Below are 19786 nucleotides of genomic sequence, written 5' to 3' on the forward strand. Positions count from 1 at the left end.
TATAATAAATTAACTATATAATTAATATAAATTAAAAAAGAGTTTTTTGATAAATAATATTATGTTTAAAATAATTAATTAAAAAAATAAGATGGGTTTTTTTTTTTTTTCGTTTTAGTTTTTATTATAGTTTTGATTTGTTGTTTTAAAAATATTAATATTTAAAAAGACACTCTACACAACATTTTGTTTTCGGTTTTTTTCTTTTAAATAAGAATTTTTCTCTTATTCCAATGAAAAACTTTAAAGATTAAATTATTTATTTTTTTTTTTGTATTTTTTATTATAATCACATGTGGCCCATTATTTTTTCAAATCCGAAAAGTTTTTTACAATTAAAAAAAAAAGATTAATGTAAGGGTCATCATTATCAAAAGACAATAAAAAAAAAAAAATTAAAATAAAAATATTTTATAAAGAAAATCACAAAAAAAATTCCGAGTAGAACCAAATGATAGTTCATAATTTATTATAAATAATTCTTTTTCGATTTTCTAAATTTTGGTGTATTTTTTTTTTCAAAATAACCTAAAATATTAGCATAATCATTTCACAAATTAAAGATAATCAGTTTTTTATCGTTAATAATTATTTTTTTTTAATTTTTTTTTTTTTATTTCCTTTTTTCTTTCATTTTCTATAGTGATCCCATCATAAAAACCATCTAAGATTTTGCATTTTTTTTAAATTTTTTTTATTTTTTTTTTTATTTTTTATTTTTTTCGAAAATCACTCGTTCCAAATTTGTCGAAAAGGCATTACTTGTTTTTTTTTTTTCATAATGACTAATTTTTTTCGACCTTTATAATAATAATTTACAATAAAAAGTGTAGTTTTAATTCGAACATGGTTTCAACTTAGTGTCCATCTGATCGATACAGGAAAAAAAATGTTCTCAAAAAAAAATATTTTGTATACAAAGAAAAAACTATTTAAGATTTTCTATTTTTTTTTTTTTCAATAAAAAATTTAAAAGTGTTCAAATAACTATATCATATAATTATAGTTATATTTAAAAAAAATAATGAAATTTATAACTTTATTATTTTCTATTTTATTAATAAATATTGTATCTTCAATTGGTATTTATCTTGCTATAGTTATTTATTACTATATAACCCATACTAATAATTATTTCTTTTTCCTTAAAACTATTTAGATCCAACAATTGTAAGAATTAAATCCCCAGCTGTTGATACTTATGCATCAGATTTGTGCCGTCCAATTTTTAATGTTTTAATTAAATATGATGGTATTGTAAATCCACAACAATATAATTTTAAAACCAAGAATGAAGCTGGAATGAGTTATCCATCAATTATAAATGGTACATCATATTTATTTTATGTTCAACATCAAGTTCCAATCGGTAAAAACCAACCAGTTTCATTCCAACTCGAAGACTCCTCTGTCTATCCATCATTAGTATGGAATTTCACCAATTATGCTACTATTGACTGTGATCCAATTCCAACTACTCTTACCATGCAAGCTAAACAAGATAAGTGGGTTTCAACTAAAGGTTTATGGAGTCTTATATATTGGCAAAAGTTATTTGTAATTAATGGTCTCGAGAAATCTCTACCAAGTGATGGTCTTGTTTGTACAGTTCCACAGCCATTTGTTTGTTTTTTCACTGAATATCTCAATGGTCCAAAGATTAAAAACTTTTTATTCCAAATTGCTCTTCGTAAAAGCTCAGCTCCATATACTCCATTTAATATCGTTATTTCCGATAGCCAAGGTAGAGTTTTACATAGTAGTCCATTTGATGGTTTAGAAAGTCCATCAAATCCACCAGTTTCAATTACAAGTTTAGAAGTTTACCCAAAAAATGGTTCCAGTGTTTATAATGATGACATTTTAAAGAATGCCATGTATACAATGAATATTATAAACTATAAGGGTGTAGTTAGTGTTGACTCTTCAAGCACTGTATATGTAGGAAATACTTTAATTCCACTTTATGGAAATCCATCAAATGCTGCATATATTGGTTTCACCGAATTAATTGGCTCTAGTCCAAGTATTTCAAATCTTCAACTTGTAGATTCCCAAGGTTCCAAAAGAATTGGTGGAGATAATTATGTTTTCTTTGATAGTAAGTAATTTATATATTTATACTTTTTTTAATGATTTTATTTTATTTATTTATTAATTATTATTATCTTAGAAAAAACTTACCCAGATATTTTTGATAACCCAAGTTCTGCCCAAGCTCTTAATACTTTCATTAATACCACTATTCTTAATATTAAAGCTGATATTACATATTCCCCAATTGTTGAAGTTTCATCAAACTTTTTGGAACAATCAATGATTCTTAAATATCCATTTGGCTATTCAAACGGTACAATTAAATATCACTCCCTTTCTGCCTCTTACCCAGTCCCAAGTTCATTAAATACAGTTAACAATTATTTCCAATGTACTTTATCAAAAAGAAATGGTCAATCTTTTAATGTTGCCCCAAGTAGTATTATTGGTATGTTTAAATTTTTTTATAACCATTATATTCAAATTATTAATAAATTTTTTTAATTTAGACTCAATTTTACCACAAATTTTAAAGGTCGAGACTGTATTCCTTGATTTTGAAAGAGTCATCACCAGAGTTTACGCAAAAGATCTTGAATCTGGTGTCGCCTCTTTGTACTTAACAAATATGGCTAAAATGACTGCTGCCGATTTAGTTTATGGTGATAACTATAATGGTGTTTATGAATCTGTAGAAACCTTCCAAACTTATTTTGGTACCAAAAAACCAACAGTCAGCGTAAGAGATAACTCTGGAAATACTGTTCAGGTTACCAGTTACCAACCACTTATAGACACAGAGTTTAATATTCTCCCAGACTACCCACTTTATAGTTTGTATTATATTTTTTTTTGAATTGTTTTTAAAATTTATATTAATATTTTGTTTAAATTTCTTTAGGATATGTCCAAGAGCATGCTGATTTAGAGCCATATACCTTTTCTGCTTTCGAATTTAAACAAAATGATATCGATGTTTCAAATGGCCCAGCTAACAATTCTTTATGTTTTAACTTTGCTGGTTCAAATAAAACTATGATTCCACGTTTCTTAATTTTCCCACGTCCATTAAATACCGAAGCTGCCTCATTATCAGATGCCACTCCAGGTGAATGGAATGAAGTCAAAGGAATGTTTTGTTTAGATTTCCAAATTCCAGCTAGAGTTTTTACAGGAGAAGTACTTTATGGTGTTTTAATTTCTCCATATGTATATGATTCATATTTTCTTACCAATGCTCTTGGTGAAAAGGCCCAATTAAGAGTTAGATCAAGCTTTGCAGATCAAATGCCACCAATTATTACAGAATTTGCCACATATCCATCAAATAATGTCGAAATTACCGAAAATACAAACATTGGATGGAATATTAGAATCGAAGATTCACCAAATGGTTTTAAATCTGCCGAATTCAATATTACAAGTGACTTTGATTTAGAACCATATACAATTAGATTAACTCCAACCAACGCAACTTCTGGAAATGCAAATAGCGGTACATATCAATTAAGAATCCCAATTAAAGCAAATACATGCAGATCACAATCATTTAGAATTTCATCCGCTTCAATTACTGATACCCAAGGTCACACTTCACTCTTACCATCAAACTTGAATATTAATCCATTAATTAAGTTCTTAGACTCTCCACATTTAACCTTAAATATTACATGTCCACAAGCTATTGTCGATAATACCCCACCAGTTTTAACCAGCTTCTCACCATCAGTCAACACCATCGAAGTAGGTGTTTACAAAGACTTTAGAAACATTACATTCACATTCACAACAACCGACTCAGGCTCTGGTATTTCAACAAGACATATCCCAGTTGTTTATTTAACTTCTAAGAACTTTGATAGATTTTATATCTCAACAACATTTTATAATGAACAGATTTCACAAGTTAGCAAATTAGTATCATATGCTAATGGTGTTGCCACCTATACATGCACTATTCAATTACCATATGGTTATGGTTCATACCAAGGTATTCTTGCTTCAGTCTACGGTATTGTTGATAATCAATTAAACATCAATGGTTATTCCACTACTGATCTCCAATCACTTGGTTTCCAAAGCACTATTAAAGTAACCTATTCAAACAATCCAGTACTCGATACCACCAGCGCCATTAACTCTACTGGTACATCATTAACAATCTATGGTCACAAATTCGGTATTGACTCCACTAAAATTACTTTACAAGTTGATTATCAAAACGGTCAAGGTTGGAAAAACACACCACTTTCATTCTTTTCAGGTATTATTTTAATGACCAACAGCATCACACCAACATCCACACCATTTTATGTTCGTGTTATTGTCGATGATAGAATTTCAAATTCGCTCTTAGTAGTCCCAACTGGTGGTGGTAATAACCAATGCAAATATGAAATTATTCAAACAATTGTTGCTCAATGGAATAATTCACAAATTTATCCATATACCCAAACCCAAGCTGTAATTAAAAATACTGGTTCTAAACCAATTACATCATTTAGATTCAAAATGGACAATGTTGATCAAATTTGGGGTGTAGATAAAGATACTGCTACTGGAGAATATACTTTACCTTCTTGGAACCCAATCATTAATCCATTTGATCAATATATCTTTGGTTATATCGTCAAAAGCTCAACAGTTGGTCAATTTATTAATCCTAATCCAGTTTGTTAAAATCAAAACTCGTCCTTTATTAATTTAATATAGTTTTTTATTTCACTATTTCCTTGAATTAAATAAACTTTAACAAATATTTTTTTTTTTAAACAATTCACCACCAAATTATTTAAATCTTTATTAGCTTTCGAATTTTTAATTTTTTCAGACCCAACCCAAGATTTTTTTTTTTTTTTCTTTTAAAAATTTAATTTTTCATATTTTTTTTTCTTTTAAAAAATTTTTTTAAAAAAAAAAAACGAGTTTTATGTTTTTTAAAGATTAAAGCAGTTTTTTTTTGTCGCAATTTTTTTTTTGTTTATCTAAGATTAAAAAAAAAACGATTAAAATTTTTAAAAGAAAGTTTAATCGTTTTTTTTTTTTTTTGGTGTGCTATTTTAATTATTTTGATATTCACGAGAACGACAAATATCACAACAGTGTTTTTCAAAAATTTGTAAAAAAAAAAAAATGTTCATCATTATTTTACTTTTAATTATTTAAAAAAAAAATAAAAAAATGAAAATTATAACTTTAATAATTTCATTTTTATTTTTAATAAATAATGTATATTCAATTGGTATTTAAAATTTATTTAATCATTATTTACCATTTATTTTATTATACTAAATACTATACCAAAATATATAATTTTATATAGATCCAACAATTGTAAGATTTAATTCACCAAATACAGATTCTTATGGTTCAGATTCATGTACAACTGTTTTTAATGTTTTAATACAATATAAAAGCTCAGTACCAGAGGATAAATTTACCTACAGTAGTGCTGGTGGGTTTGGTTATCCATCAATTATAAATGGTTCGTTATATTTATTTAATGTTCAACATAGAGTTCCAGTTGGTCAAAATCAAACTGTTTCATTCCAACTTCAAGATTCATCAGTATCTCCAAAAATAACCTGGTACTTTACTGATTATGCTACTATTGACTGTGATCCAATCCCAACCAATCTCACAATTAAAGCTAAACAAAACACATGGGTTTCAAATAAAGGAGGATTGGGTACCTTATTTTGGTTAAAATGGTTTGAAGTTAGTGGTCTCGAAAAGTCAGCTCCATATGATGTTTTTACTTGTAATGTTCCACAACCATTTTATTGTGTTATCCAAGAGCATACCAATGGACCAAAGGATATTAATTTCCTATTTCAAATTATTTCTCTAAAGATGAATGCCCCATTTACCCCATTTGATGTTGTTATTTCCGATATTTATGGTAGAGTTTTGCATACTAGTGTCTTTGATGGTTTAGAAGGTCCAACCAATCCACCAATCTCAATTACAGGTATAGAAGTTTACCCAAAAAATGGTTCCACTGTGCACACTGACGAAATGTTCAAAACTACAGTATATGTAATGAATATTTTAAATTATCAAGGTATCTGTAGTGTCGATTCATTAAATGATGGCTTTATTAAAAACTCTCTAATTCCATTCTATGGAAGCCCTTCTAATGCATCATATGCTGGCTTTACAGAGCTATTGGGTAATAGTCCAAGTATTTCAAATCTTCAAATTACAGATTCTCAAGGTAACAAGAGAGCTAGTGATTATCACTATGTTTATTTTAGTAAGTAATTTAATTATTTATATTATAGTTTTAAAACTAATATTAATTGTTTTTTATTTTTAGCCAAAAATGATAATAATGGAATTATTGAAAATGGAAATTCAATTCAAGTAGAGGACACTTTAATTAATTACTCTATCATAAATATTAATGCAGATGCTTCACATGCCACAGATTCTTATTTCTATTCAAAAATGTTTGAACAAAACATACCTTTAAAATACCCATTTGGTTACTCTAAAGGTACAATCAAATACCATACTGTTTCTGCATCTTTCCCTGTTCCTAGAGCAAGCTCAAATTTAAACGGTTCAATCTCTATAGTATTATCACATAATCTTGTTGAGGAATCTTCAGTAGTTTTAAGCGATTTTATAGGTAAGAATTATTTATCTTAAATATATTTGGAAATGTGAAAACTAATTTTTTATTTATTTTAATTTTAGATACTACAAATCCACAAGTTTTAAAAGTTGAAACTGTTTTCCTTAATTTCGAACAGGTTATTACTAGAATTTATGCAAAAGATCTTGAATCTGGTATTGATCACATAGAACTAACTTTTTCAAAATTAACCTCCTCAGATTTAGTTTATGGCGATAACTTTAATGGTGTTTATGAAATTGTTGAAACTTTTTATTCTTATTCAGGTATAAAAACTCCACATATAACCCTTTATGATGGCGCAAACAACAATGTCGAATTCAAAAGTAACCAACCAATCTTTGATTCAGAATTAAATAAACTCCCAGACTACCCACTATATAGTATGTATTTGATCTATATCAATAAAAGAAATTTAAAATATACTTACCATTTTTATTTTATTATAGCTCATATTAAAGAAACCACTGGTCTTGAACCACTCTCATTTTTAGCATTTGAATTTATATACAATGATATCGATGTTTCAAACGGCCCAGCTAATAATTCTTTATGTTTTGACTTTGCTGGTTCAAATAAAACAATGATTCCACGTTTTACTTTATATTCACATCCATTAAACTATGGTTTTGAAGAAAAGGCTTTTATTGGTTCATGGAATGATGCCAAAGAAATGTTTTGTTTAGATTTCCAAATTCCAGCAAGAATGTTTACTGGTGATGCACTTTATTCAATCTATATATCCCCATTTTACTATGAATCTCCTCATCTTATAGGTAATATTGGAGAAAAAGCTCAATTAAGAGTTAGATCAAGCTTTGCAGATCAAATGCCACCAATTATTACAGAATTTGCCACATATCCATCAAATAATGTCGAAATTACCGAAAATACAAACATTGGATGGAATATTAGAATCGAAGATTCACCAAATGGTTTTAAATCTGCCGAATTCAATATTACAAGTGACTTTGATTTAGAACCATATACAATTAGATTAACTCCAACTAATGCAACCTCAGGTAATGAAAATAGCGGTACATATCAATTAAGAATCCCAATTAAAGCAAATACATGCAGATCACAATCATTTAGAATTTCATCCGCTTCAATTACTGATACCCAAGGTCACACTTCACTCTTACCATCAGTCTACTTTTTTAACCCATTAATGAAGTTCTTAGACTCACCACATTTAACCTTAAATATTACATGTCCACAAGCTATTGTCGATAATACCCCACCAGTTTTAACCAGCTTCTCACCATCAGTCAACACCATCGAAGTAGGTGTTTACAAAGACTTTAGAAACATTACATTCACATTCACAACAACCGACTCAGGCTCTGGTATTTCAACAAGACATATTCCAGTTATCTATCTCACAGCAAAAGGATTCAACAATCCAATCTCTAAAGTTAGTGAGTTAGCATCTTACTCTAATGGCTTTGCAACCTATACATGTACTATTCAATTACCATATGGTTATGGTTCATACCAAGGTATTCTTGTTTCAGTCTACGGTATTGTTGATAATCAATTAAACATCAATGGTTATTCCACTACTGATCTTCAATCACTTGGTTTCCAAAGCACTATTAAAGTAACCTATTCAAACAATCCAGTACTCGATACCACCAGCGCCATTAACTCTACTGGTGCATCATTAACAATCTATGGTCACAAATTCGGCATCGATTCCACTAAAATTACTTTACAAGTTGATTATCAAAACGGTCAAGGTTGGAAAAACACACCACTTTCATTCTTTTCAGGTATTATTTTAATGACCAACAGTATCACACCAACATCCACACCATTTTATGTTCGTGTTATTGTCGATGATAGAATTTCAAACTCACTTTTAGTAGTCCCAACTGGTAGTAATAACCAATGCAAATACGAAATTATTCAAAAAATTATTGCTCAATGGAATAATTCACAAAACTCTCCATTTGTTCAAGTTCAAGCTATTATTAAAAATACAGGTATCAAACCAATTTCATATTTCAGTTTCAAAATGGACAATATTGATCAAATATGGAGTGTAGATAAAGAAGGTAATAACTATTCATTACCATGGCATCCAGCCATTAACCCATTCGAACAATATATCTTTAGCTATACCTTTGGAGGTTCAGTTGAGGCAGAAATTAAAGAACCAACATTTGTTTGCTAACCTCTTACATTAATGTTATTCGATTCTTAAAAATAAATTTTCTAATAAACAAAAAAAAAATTTTATAATTTTTTTTAATCATATTAAATTTTAGAGTTACTCAATGCGATCCTTTTGTTTTGTCGTTTTCTTTTTTTTTTTTTATCGCTTTTTTTTAAAAAAAAAATGATTTAATTTTTAAACACTTCGTAATACCAGTATGCTCGTAATTTGGAAAATGTTTTTTTTTCATTTTCGAAAGACAAATATTTTTTTTTATTAATTTTTTTTAATTTTTTTTAATTTTTTTTAAGTTTTTGTGATGGGTTGGGTTTTTATAATCTAAGATTAGAAAAAAAAATCTTTAAAATGTGATGATATATTGTTTGAATTTTTTTTTTACAATTTTACGTAAAAAAAATTGCTGTGAAAAAAATTAATTAAAAAAAACTCTTTTTTTTAATTTTAAAAAGTGTTCAAATAGTATAGTTATATTTTAAAAATGAAAATTATTACATTTATTTTTTCATTTTTAATATTAATTAATATAGTTTTTTCAAATGGTATGTAATTCGTTTACATAAAAGGAGTTTATAAGAAATCGTTTTTATTTAATTTATATTTTTCCCCTTTTTTTATTTTTCATTTTTTCATTTTTCATTTTTTAAATTTTTTATAACTATTAATATTCAATAAATTAAACTATTAAACTATTAAGATCCAACAATTGTAAGATTCGAAAAACCTACTATTGATACTTATGCATCAGATTCATGTTCCCCAATTATTGATGTTTTAATTAATTTTGATGGTCTGGTAAATCCACAACATTATAATTTTAAAACCAATAATGAAGCCGGAATCAGTTTTCCATCTATTATAAATGGTTCATTATATTTATTTAATATTCAACATCAAGTTCCAATCGGTAAAAACCAACCAGTTTCATTCCAACTCGAATACTCATCTGTCCGTCCATCATTAATATGGAATTTCACCAATTATGCTACTATTGACTGTGATCCAATTCCAACTACTCTTACCATGCAAGCTAAACAAGATAAGTGGGTTTCAACTAAAGGTTTATGGAGTCTTTTATATTGGCAAAAGTTATTTGTAGTTAATGGCCTCGAGAAATCTCTCCCATATGATGGCCTTGTTTGTACAGTTCCACAACCATTTTATTGTATTTTCTCTCAAACCCTCAATGGTCAAAAGGTTATCAATTTCTTGTTCCAAATTGTTATTTATAAGAACCCAACTCCATATACTCCATTTAATGTCGTTATTTCCGATAAACAAGGTAGAGTTTTACATAGTAGTCCATTTGATGGTTTAGAAAGTCCATCAAATCCACCAATCTCAATTTCAAGTTCAGAAATTTACCCAAAAAATGGTTCTATTGCTTACACCGATATGTTAAAAAGTTCAATTTACAATGTTAATATTTTAAACAAAAATGGTATTTGTGGTATTGAAAATTCAAATAACTATTATGTTCAAAATACCCTTATTCCAGTTTTGGGTAATCCATCAAATGCATCCTATATTGGTTTCACAGAACTCAACGGTAATGGTCCAGTTTCTTCCCATCTTCATATTGTTGACACCGAGGGTACTAAAAGGATCGGATCAGATAATATTGCTTATATTGGTAGTAAGTATTCATTAATTTTAATTATTTCTAAAATAATATTTTTTGCTAAAGTATTTAAAAATTAGAAAGATCATATGACACAATTATAGAGAATTTAAAATCAGTCCATCTTGAAGATACCCACACCAACAATACAATTGTAAATCTTAAAGCTGATGTCTCTTATTTCGAAAATGCCTATATTTCATCTAATATTCTCCAAAATAGAGTGTTATTAAGATACCCATTCGGATACTCTAATGGTACTGTTGGTTATCATTCTGTTTCTGTTTCTTTACCAGTTCCAAGAGCTAAATCAAATGTAGACTATTTATATTTCCGAGTTGGAACAGATACAATATCTAACAATATAGACATAACTCCAAGTAATATTACTGGTAAGTTTTAATCAAATATAATTATTATGTCATATTATTTTAAAATATTTATAAATTAAAATTTTAGATAATACTATTCCACAACTTTTAAAGGTAGAAACTATCTTTCTTGAGTTTGAAAGAGTACTCACTAGAGTTCATGCAAGAGATCTTGAATCTGGTATTGGATTTTTGTATTTTACCAATTTATTAAAGGTAACATCTGCCGATTTGGTTTATGGTGATATCTACGATGGTGTTTATGAAAAAGTAGAACAAATAGGATTTTTGGGTGGTTCTACAAAACCAAGTATTAACATTTATGATGTAGCAAACAATTATAATCAATTTTATAGTTCCAAAGCAATTTTCGATACAAACTTTAATATGCTTCCTGATTACCCATCAATAAGTATGTTTAAATCTAATCAATATATACAAACATTTTTAAATTTACAACTAATCTAAATTATTATCTATAGAATACGCAGAGGAATATCACGATTTAGATCCATTTACCTTTTCAGCATTCGAATTTAAACAAAATGATGTTGATGTTTCAAATGGTCCTGTTAATAATACTTTATGTTTTAATTTTGCCGGTTCAAGTATGAATATGATTCCACGTTTCTATTTATTCCCAAGTCCATTAAATATGGATTCTTTCAAACTCGATGATTTAACAGAAAACCTCGGTTCATGGAATAGCGCCAAAGGAATGTTTTGTTTAGATTTCCAAATTCCAGCTAGATTGTTTACTGGTGATGTTCTTTATTCCCTTATTATGTACCCAGTAGCATATGAATCATACTATCTTATTAATGCTGTAGGTGAAAAGGCCCAATTAAGAGTTAAATCAAACTTTGCAGATCAAATGCCACCAATTATTACAGAATTTGCTACTTATCCATCAAATAATGTCGAGATTACCGAAAATACAAACATTGGATGGAATATTAGAATCGAAGATTCACCAAATGGTTTCAAATCTGCCGAATTCAATATTACAAGTGACTTTGATTTAGAACCATATATATTAAGATTAACTCCAACCAACGCAACTTCTGGAAATGCAAATAGCGGTACATATCAATTAAGAATCCCAATTAAGGCAAATACCTGTAGATCACAATCATTTAGAATTTCATCCGCTTCAATTACTGATACCCAAGGTCACACTTCACTCTTACCATCCAAATTAAATGTTAACCCATTAATGAAGTTCTTAGACTCTCCACATTTAACTTTAAATATTACATGTCCACAAGCTATTGTCGATAACATTCCACCAGTTTTAACCAGCTTCTCACCATCAGTCGACACCATCGAAGTAGGTGTTTACAAAGACTTTAGAAACATTACATTCACATTCACAACATCTGACTATGAATCTGGTATTTCAACAAGACATATCCCAGTAGTTTATATTACTGCAAAAAATTTTGATAGAGAAGACTCAAAAGAAATCTTTTTCGATGAACAGATTTCACAAGTTGCCAAATTGTCATCATATATTTATGGTGTTGCCACCTATACATGTACTATTCAATTAGCATACGGTTATGGTTCATACCAAGGTATTCTTGTTTCAGTCTACGGTATTGTTGATAATCAATTAAACATCAATGGTTATTCCACTACTGATCTCCAATCACTTGGTTTCCAAGGCACTATTAAAGTAACCTATTCAAACAATCCAGTACTCGATACCACCAGCGCCATTAACTCTACTGGTACATCATTAACAATCTATGGTCACAAATTCGGTATTGACTCCACTAAAATTACTTTACAAGTTGATTATCAAAACGGTCAAGGTTGGAAAAACACACCACTTTCATTCTTTTCAGGTATTATTTTAATGACCAACAGTATCACACCAACATCCACACCATTTTATGTTCGTGTTATTGTCGATGATAGAATTTCAAATTCACTTTTAGTAGTCCCAACTGGTGGTGGTAATAACAAATGTAATTACGAAATTATTCAAACAATTACTTCTCAATGGAATAATTCACACATTTATCCATATACCCTAACCGAAGCAATAATCAAAAACAAAGGTTCCAAACCAATTACCTCATTTAACTTCACAATGAACAATATTGATCAAATTTGGGGTGTAGATAAAGATACCGCAACTGAAGTATATAGACTACCATCATGGCATTCAATCATTAACCCATTCGAACAATATAGCTTTGGTTATATCGTTAAAAGCTTAACTGTTGGTATCTTTGACAATGTTAAAGTTGAATGTTAAAGAAGACTAGCACAATTTATCTTTTTTTTTAATAATAAAATAAAACAAAAATTTAAACATTTAAAATAAAATTTTTATTAAAATGTTAAGCTTGTGATAAAATTTTTTTTTTTTTCTAAACTATATGTATGTTTAAAATTATTATATATTGAAATTTATTTTTAAAAATATTGATGGGATGACTTTTAAAATTTAAATGAAGAAGGTTTAAGGTAAGTAGCAGTTGTACCGAAAAAGTCTCTTGCATTTAATTGTTTCTTTTCGGTAGCTTGAGCTTTACTAGAAACCGAAGACCAAACCTCTATTTCCAAAACTTTAAACTCTGAGCTATGGGCTAAAACTTCATTATCGAATGTGTTGCATTTAACAGAGCTACCATAATAAAGGTCTTCATCAATCCACAAACCAAAAGCTGCGCTACTATCACCTGTACCCAAAGAGATACAACCATTTGAAAACATGAAATTATCATTCTTTCTAGTCCAAGAGAATTTCTTCCTTTGTCCAGTTAGTTTAAAGAGGAAAGTTTCACCACTTCCATAGTGAACCTTGTTTTCACTATTCCAAGGATCGGATGTATAGGCACCAAAAATGTTCTTGTAGTCATCTTTGATAACGAGGATACATGGTGATCTTTGAGCAACTTTTGAAAAAAAGGTTCTGATGCTAATACCATGCTTTAATGTGCTGTAAACAAGTTCGAATGGTTCGTCATTTAAACGGGTTGGGAAATAACTTTGGAGCCATAACATATCATCTACCTTTAATAAATCCGATTTACCTTGAAAATGAATCTCTGTGGGAATAGAGTTTGGTTTGTTATTATCGAGTGAAGTAACGAATTGATTTCTAATTTGAAAATCTGTATAAATTTTACTGTGGTCCTCATCCTCTTCATCACCCTCGATTAAATAAAAATTATTTTCATTTAAATCTCTTTGAGCACTAAGATCAATAGTTTCATAAGTTGATTGAATTTTTTTTAAATTTCTATATACAGTATTATCGCTTAATAAATTTCTATCAATCGAATTATTCATCTCTGGATTTCTATTATTTTGTGGTTGTTGTTGTTGTGATTGTTGTTGTGGTTGTTGTTGTGGTTGTTGTTGTGGCTGTTGTTGATTATTATTGTTGTTATTATTTCCATTATTATTACTATTATAATTATTACAACCAATATTAATACTATCTAAATCTAAAGATGAAATATTTGAATTCATTTCGTCAATACTATCTAATGTGGCAGATTCATCATAACCTAGTAATGCAATATCTTGACTTTCTGTAATCATTCTTGCAATATTTTTAGTGATATTTTCGATGCTGTAGAAAAATATTAAAAATATTAGTATTAATATATTATAAAGCATATATTCCAAGTTGTATTTTAATAGTTACTCTAATTTTGGTAAATATAAAAAGTATTGTTGATTTGATTGTTCACCTTGTGATGCTAATTTTAATTCCCAGTAACCATCTATAATTGTTGATGTTGTATATCTACATTCAAAAATTGAAATTAAATCGATCGAAAAACTGTGATCTTCTTTATTATTGTTGTTGTTAAATAAACCACTTCCAGCTTTTTGGATGAATGAAAACTTTTTAAGATTGAAATAAATTTCACCCTCTACAAGTATATCTGTTTTTGGTTGGTAGTATGCAATTGGGATATGAGTTCTTTCAGAATTTTCTAATTTTGATTCAATCTTGTGTTGCATTTTAGCCTTGTCTATAATTGACTTGATAGTAGCCTCGATGGTTTTAATCTTTTCTCTTTGTACCTCTGGTGAATCAGTTGGTGAGTAGCCCATTAAAACCCATGACCCTTTAATTTTAACAATTCTTAAAACAAATGAACCTAAATTCTTCTTTGGTGTTCTTGGTGATATTGAAACACCTTCCTCCATTAAATTGGTGACTTGATTACTACTGCTGTCACCATTACTATTATTACTATTATTATTATTATTAGCTGACTGATTACTATTTGTAATATTACTGGACATATAACCAGAGTGAACATCTTTAATCTCTGTTAAATCACATGATTCTACTTGTTGAATGGTTTGAGATCTTGTATCAAATAAAACTAAAAATGCTGATTTATCAGAAATTAATAATGCGACCGGACTTGATGTGAATGTTTTAATTAATTTCGGTTGCAAAATTGTATTAAATGTAACCAAAACTAAAGAATAACCAGTTATAAAATGTTGATCTTTAGGTATAATCTCTTTACATTTATTAATATCTGCTTCACCCTATAAAAAAAAAAGCTATTGGTTAGTTTAATAAAAAAAAAAGAATTTTTAATTTGTATTAAATGATGTGCATACCAAAATTCCAACCATTCTACTATCTAATCTATGTAATAGATTAGAGTTTGGAATTTGGGTGGTAGTTAAATTAAAATAATCGTCTATTTTTAAATCTTTTTGAGATGAGTAACCTCCCTCTAATGAAAAATTTGAAAACTTTGGTGAATTTGACAATAAATTTGGTGGATTTGTACTATTACTTGGTGAAGATGATAAATTAGAAGATGGACTAAAAGCTGAAATAGAATAGTGTTTTGGACTATTAGTTTCAATTTCAGTTCTAGTATCTAATATATTATTTGTTGTATCAGATGTTGTGGTTGTGGTTGTTATTGATGAACTACTAATAGTATTAGTTATCTTTGTGCTATTGGTAGTGTTTTCTGTTATTATTTTATTATCGTCCCTATTATCATTAATTTGTGGTGACGACGAAGATTTTTTATACGACCTGAATATTGATTTTGAAAAAAAACTAAAAAATGATTTAGATGTTGTGGTTGTGTTATTTATAGAACTACTACTAGACTGTGTTGTTGATAGTGATGACTGTGATGAAAAAGACCTATTATTGCTATAACTATTATTACTATCTTTTTTTTTCTTGTGTTTCTCTGTAAATTTTTAAATTATTAAAAAATAAAAAATAAAAAAAATTTTAAAAATTTAATAAAAAAAAAAAAAAAAAAAATTTTTTTTTTGAGAGATAATAAAAATATGTTAATTAAAATTTGTTTTTATATTTATAATTAATAAATAAAATATAAATATTTCTTACTTTTATCAATACTATTCGACTTTACTGAGTTGGTGGACATTATAATTTATTTTTTTTATTTTTTTTTTATTATTTTTTTTTTTTTTTTAAATTTTATTTTTTTTTAATTTTTATTTTATTTTTTAATTTATTTTTACCAGACCAAACATTTAGGGGTTTTTATAGTGATTAACCCTAATAATTTAAGCTTTGAAATAACTTTAAATCTATGATTTATATTGATTAGTTTTTAAAAATTAAAAAATTTATTTTTTATAAGTTTATTAAAATATAAATATACAAATAATTTAATGAAAAATGAATAAAATAAAAAATAATTAATTATTTCCTTTGTATATATAAACGTGGTAAAATAATTTTTGATTAAGTTTTTTTTTTTTAAAAGTTATTTTTTTTATTTTTTTTTTATATTTCGATGGATAAAAAGAATATAAATATTTTGGATTTGAAAGTCTGAATATGTCTTTAAAAAAGAAATTTAAAAAATAACCTTTTAATTTTATATTTTAAATGATGAGTAAGTATTGGCATATAATTTAATAAATATTTTTTTTATGATTATATAAAATAAAGAAAAAAAAAATAAAAAAAAAATACCAAAGAAAAGAAAAAAAAAATAAAAAGAAATATATAAAAATAAAAATATAAATATAAATATAAATTTAAAAAATTAAAAAATTAAAAAAAACAACGTTAGCTCACACACTCACCATAACTGGTTCACATTCACATATATATACATACACCAAAAATATAGTGATAGAATGGGGTCATAACTCCTTTAGATTTTAAAAAAATTCTTTAAATAAAACAAATTAAATTATATAAAAAGAAAATAATAAAATTGAATATTCATAATTTTAGTTTTAAAATAAAAAAATATTACAGATTTATTTATTTATTTTTTTTTAATTATTATATTTTGGTAGCAATGATAATTATTTTTTAATTCATTTAAATACCCCATTGCTTAAGGATGAATTTATAGATTTTTTTTTAATTATAAAGTAAAATAAAATAAATAAACTAAGACAAAATAATAGTTAAAATATTTTTTTATTTTATTAATTTTTTTTTTTTTAATCAAAGTCATCATCTTCAACATTTTTCTTTGTTGAACCTGTTGATGAATTTAAAAGATGTGAAATACTGGAACTTCCATTGTTATTATTATTGATATTGGGTTTTATTTGAGGAGCCATGGCTGGAAGAGATGGAACACCACCCAATGTTTGATTTGGAATTGATATTGATGGGAAAGATAAATCATTGCCACTATTATTCATATTTATATATCCATTATTACTATTACTATTATTATTATTATTATTAACCGAAAATTGCGGAATATTGCTATCATCGTCAAAATTATCTTCTATCTTTTTATTTATATTGCTATTATTATTAAAACTAATTGGTATATTTCCATTACTACTATTCATTATATTATTAATATTGCTTGCATTTAGTGCTGGTAAAGACAATGGTGCTAAAGTTGATTGATTCGAAATAGAAGTTTGAACAGAGGCGGTAGAAGATGATAAGAATTGGTTTGTTTGTGGGAAAATATTTGGTTTCATTGTATTGCCTACACCTATATTCATTCCTATGTTATTCATATTATTATTGGTTATATTATTGTTGTTATTATTATTATTAATATTGATATTATTATTGTTTGTTGGTAATGATTGTGGAATTGAACCAGTGGATGATGATAAAAATGGACTTGATTTTGGTGATGTTGTTGATGCTGATTTTTTAGCTGATGGTCTCTTTGGTGATGCTGTTGGTATATCTTTTGGTGATGTTGTGGTTGTTGTTGTTGTACCTGTTGCTTTTAAAGGTGGTGAAGAATCTTTAGTTTTTCTAGATCTTGAACCTGCACCTGCTTTTCCACCTCTGCTGCCTTTTCCACCTCTGCTACCCTTGCCACCTCTTTTTGGTTGTTCTTCTTCCTCCTCTTCCTCTTCATCATCTTCGTCCTCTTCCTCTTCCTCCTCTTCTTCCTCACCCATATCCATTTCCTCTTCTTCCTCCTCTTCTTCCTCACCTTCTTCACCATCTTTTCTCCTATTGTAAAAAGCAATAAATTAATACCAAGAATTATAAGGTTTATAAAAAATTAAAAATATATACTTTGGTCGGCCTCTCTTTTCATTCTTATCATCTGGTATTTTCTCTACTATTTCCGATAAAAAGTCAAATGTTGATTCTTGCTTAATACAAAATTTGAGGTGATTTACAGACATAACTTTACCATTTTTGGATTGTGTAATTTTACAAGTTTTGTTTACTAAATCTGACATAAATAACTCTAAACATTGTGCTATAGTTAAAAATAATAAAAAATATATTAGAATATGAATTTTGTTTAATTAAATAATTTTTCGATAAATTACAAATTAAAATTGGTGTAGCTGCTGCAATTTTTCCGACCTCTTCATCCTTTTGCATAATCTTCTTAATTCTGGCCATTGGAAATTTTGTCTTATATTTCTTCTTCATTTTTTAATCTCTGTCTATATTATAATATTATTTATAAATAATATTATAACTCTGTATATTTTTAATTTGATGATCTGGATTTAAAATTGAAAAAAAAAAATTGTGTAAACAAAGATAATTAATTATTTTTTTAAAAAAAAATTTTAAAAAAAAAAAAATGAAAAAAAGAAAAAAATTTAAAAAAAATTTAAAAAAAAATTTAAAAAAAAATAAAAAAAAATTAATTAAAAATAGAATTAAACAATACAATTTTGATAATACCAAATATGTAATTAATTATTTGAAATATTGTTTTTCTTTTTAGAAATTTTTTAAATGATTAAAAATAACTTTTTAGATTTTTAAAAACCAAAAGCCTTCAAATTTAGATAATAATTTTTTAAATAAATAAATTAATTTATTATTATTATTATTTATTACTATTATTTATTTATTATTAATTAAGGTGTCGACCATTAGATTCTTGTTTAATGAAAAAAAAATATGTTAATATTTTTTTTTTTTTTTTTTTTTTTTTTTTTTTTTTTAAAAAATTACAAAATTAAAATTTGGAATTAATTTATAAGGCTTTGAAAAAAAATTGAAAGTTTTCATTTTTAATTTTGAAATCTGGAAATTTTTCCCGTTTAAAAAGGAAAAAACAAATTCCAAAAAAAAAAATTAAGGGGGCAAAAAAAGCTTTTAAAACCCAAAAAAAAATCCCAAAGGGATTGATGAAAAACTCTAAAGTCCAAAAGGTTGGGGGGGAGGGTTTGTAAGGTATACCCCCAACTTGAAAATTTGGAAGGGTCCCCCCCCAATTGTTATAGGGAACTGATTGATTTAAGGGCATCCCAAAAAACAATTGATCAACATAATTCCTTGTACAACCAAAACCAAATAATTTGTTGGGGGTTTGTAAAGACATTTAACTACCAGAGTAGAGTTGAGCCCCAATTTGAAGGGGGGTCCAACCTGATAAATCTTGATAAGGGAATTTGAATGTCCCCCCGGGGAAATTAACCCCGTAGGGTTTAGGATCGGGGAATTTTTTACCAGTTGGGCACATTGTTGCCCAAACCCC

At 27.2% G+C, this 19786-nt stretch overlaps 6 protein-coding genes across 6 annotated transcripts; 3 read left to right on the forward strand and 3 right to left on the reverse strand.

The window, feature by feature from the left end:
* Positions 1-1024: 1024 nt before the first annotated feature.
* Positions 1025-4716, forward strand: DICPUDRAFT_152083 (uncharacterized protein; the record flags this gene model as incomplete). Its single annotated transcript, XM_003287840.1, has 5 exons — positions 1025-1082; positions 1160-2101; positions 2174-2485; positions 2547-2870; positions 2939-4716. The coding sequence occupies 5 exons, from the start codon at positions 1025-1027 to the stop codon at positions 4714-4716; spliced, it is 3414 nt and encodes a 1137-aa protein (XP_003287888.1).
* Positions 4717-5217: 501 nt separating this feature from the next.
* DICPUDRAFT_78747 (uncharacterized protein) lies at positions 5218-8855 on the forward strand (the record flags this gene model as incomplete). The annotated part of the gene is made up of 5 exons (XM_003287841.1): positions 5218-5278; positions 5360-6292; positions 6356-6670; positions 6739-7059; positions 7126-8855. 5 exons carry the CDS (start codon positions 5218-5220, stop codon positions 8853-8855), a joined length of 3360 nt encoding a protein of 1119 aa, XP_003287889.1.
* Positions 8856-9336: 481 nt separating this feature from the next.
* On the forward strand, positions 9337-13113 carry DICPUDRAFT_33217 (uncharacterized protein; the record flags this gene model as incomplete). Its single annotated transcript, XM_003287842.1, has 5 exons — positions 9337-9397; positions 9553-10491; positions 10557-10868; positions 10936-11259; positions 11330-13113. 5 exons carry the CDS (start codon positions 9337-9339, stop codon positions 13111-13113), a joined length of 3420 nt encoding a protein of 1139 aa, XP_003287890.1.
* A 54-nt stretch (positions 13114-13167) lies between these two features.
* Positions 13168-16255, reverse strand: DICPUDRAFT_97856 (uncharacterized protein; the record flags this gene model as incomplete). The annotated part of the gene is made up of 4 exons (XM_003287856.1): positions 13168-14439; positions 14515-15380; positions 15456-16051; positions 16216-16255. The coding sequence occupies 4 exons, from the start codon at positions 16253-16255 to the stop codon at positions 13299-13301; spliced, it is 2643 nt and encodes an 880-aa protein (XP_003287904.1). The 3' UTR covers positions 13168-13298.
* Positions 16256-18308: 2053 nt separating this feature from the next.
* DICPUDRAFT_33173 (uncharacterized protein) lies at positions 18309-18723 on the reverse strand (the record flags this gene model as incomplete). The annotated part of the gene is made up of 2 exons (XM_003287857.1): positions 18309-18544; positions 18618-18723. The coding sequence occupies 2 exons, from the start codon at positions 18721-18723 to the stop codon at positions 18309-18311; spliced, it is 342 nt and encodes a 113-aa protein (XP_003287905.1).
* A 559-nt stretch (positions 18724-19282) lies between these two features.
* DICPUDRAFT_33223 (uncharacterized protein) lies at positions 19283-19630 on the reverse strand (the record flags this gene model as incomplete). Its single annotated transcript, XM_003287858.1, has 1 exon — positions 19283-19630. One exon carries the CDS (start codon positions 19628-19630, stop codon positions 19283-19285), a length of 348 nt encoding a protein of 115 aa, XP_003287906.1.
* Positions 19631-19786: the final 156 nt, after the last annotated feature.

The sequence above is a fragment of the Dictyostelium purpureum genome (assembly GCF_000190715.1).
Source record: "Dictyostelium purpureum unplaced genomic scaffold DICPUscaffold_115, whole genome shotgun sequence".
Lineage (NCBI taxonomy): Eukaryota > Evosea > Eumycetozoa > Dictyosteliales > Dictyosteliaceae > Dictyostelium > Dictyostelium purpureum.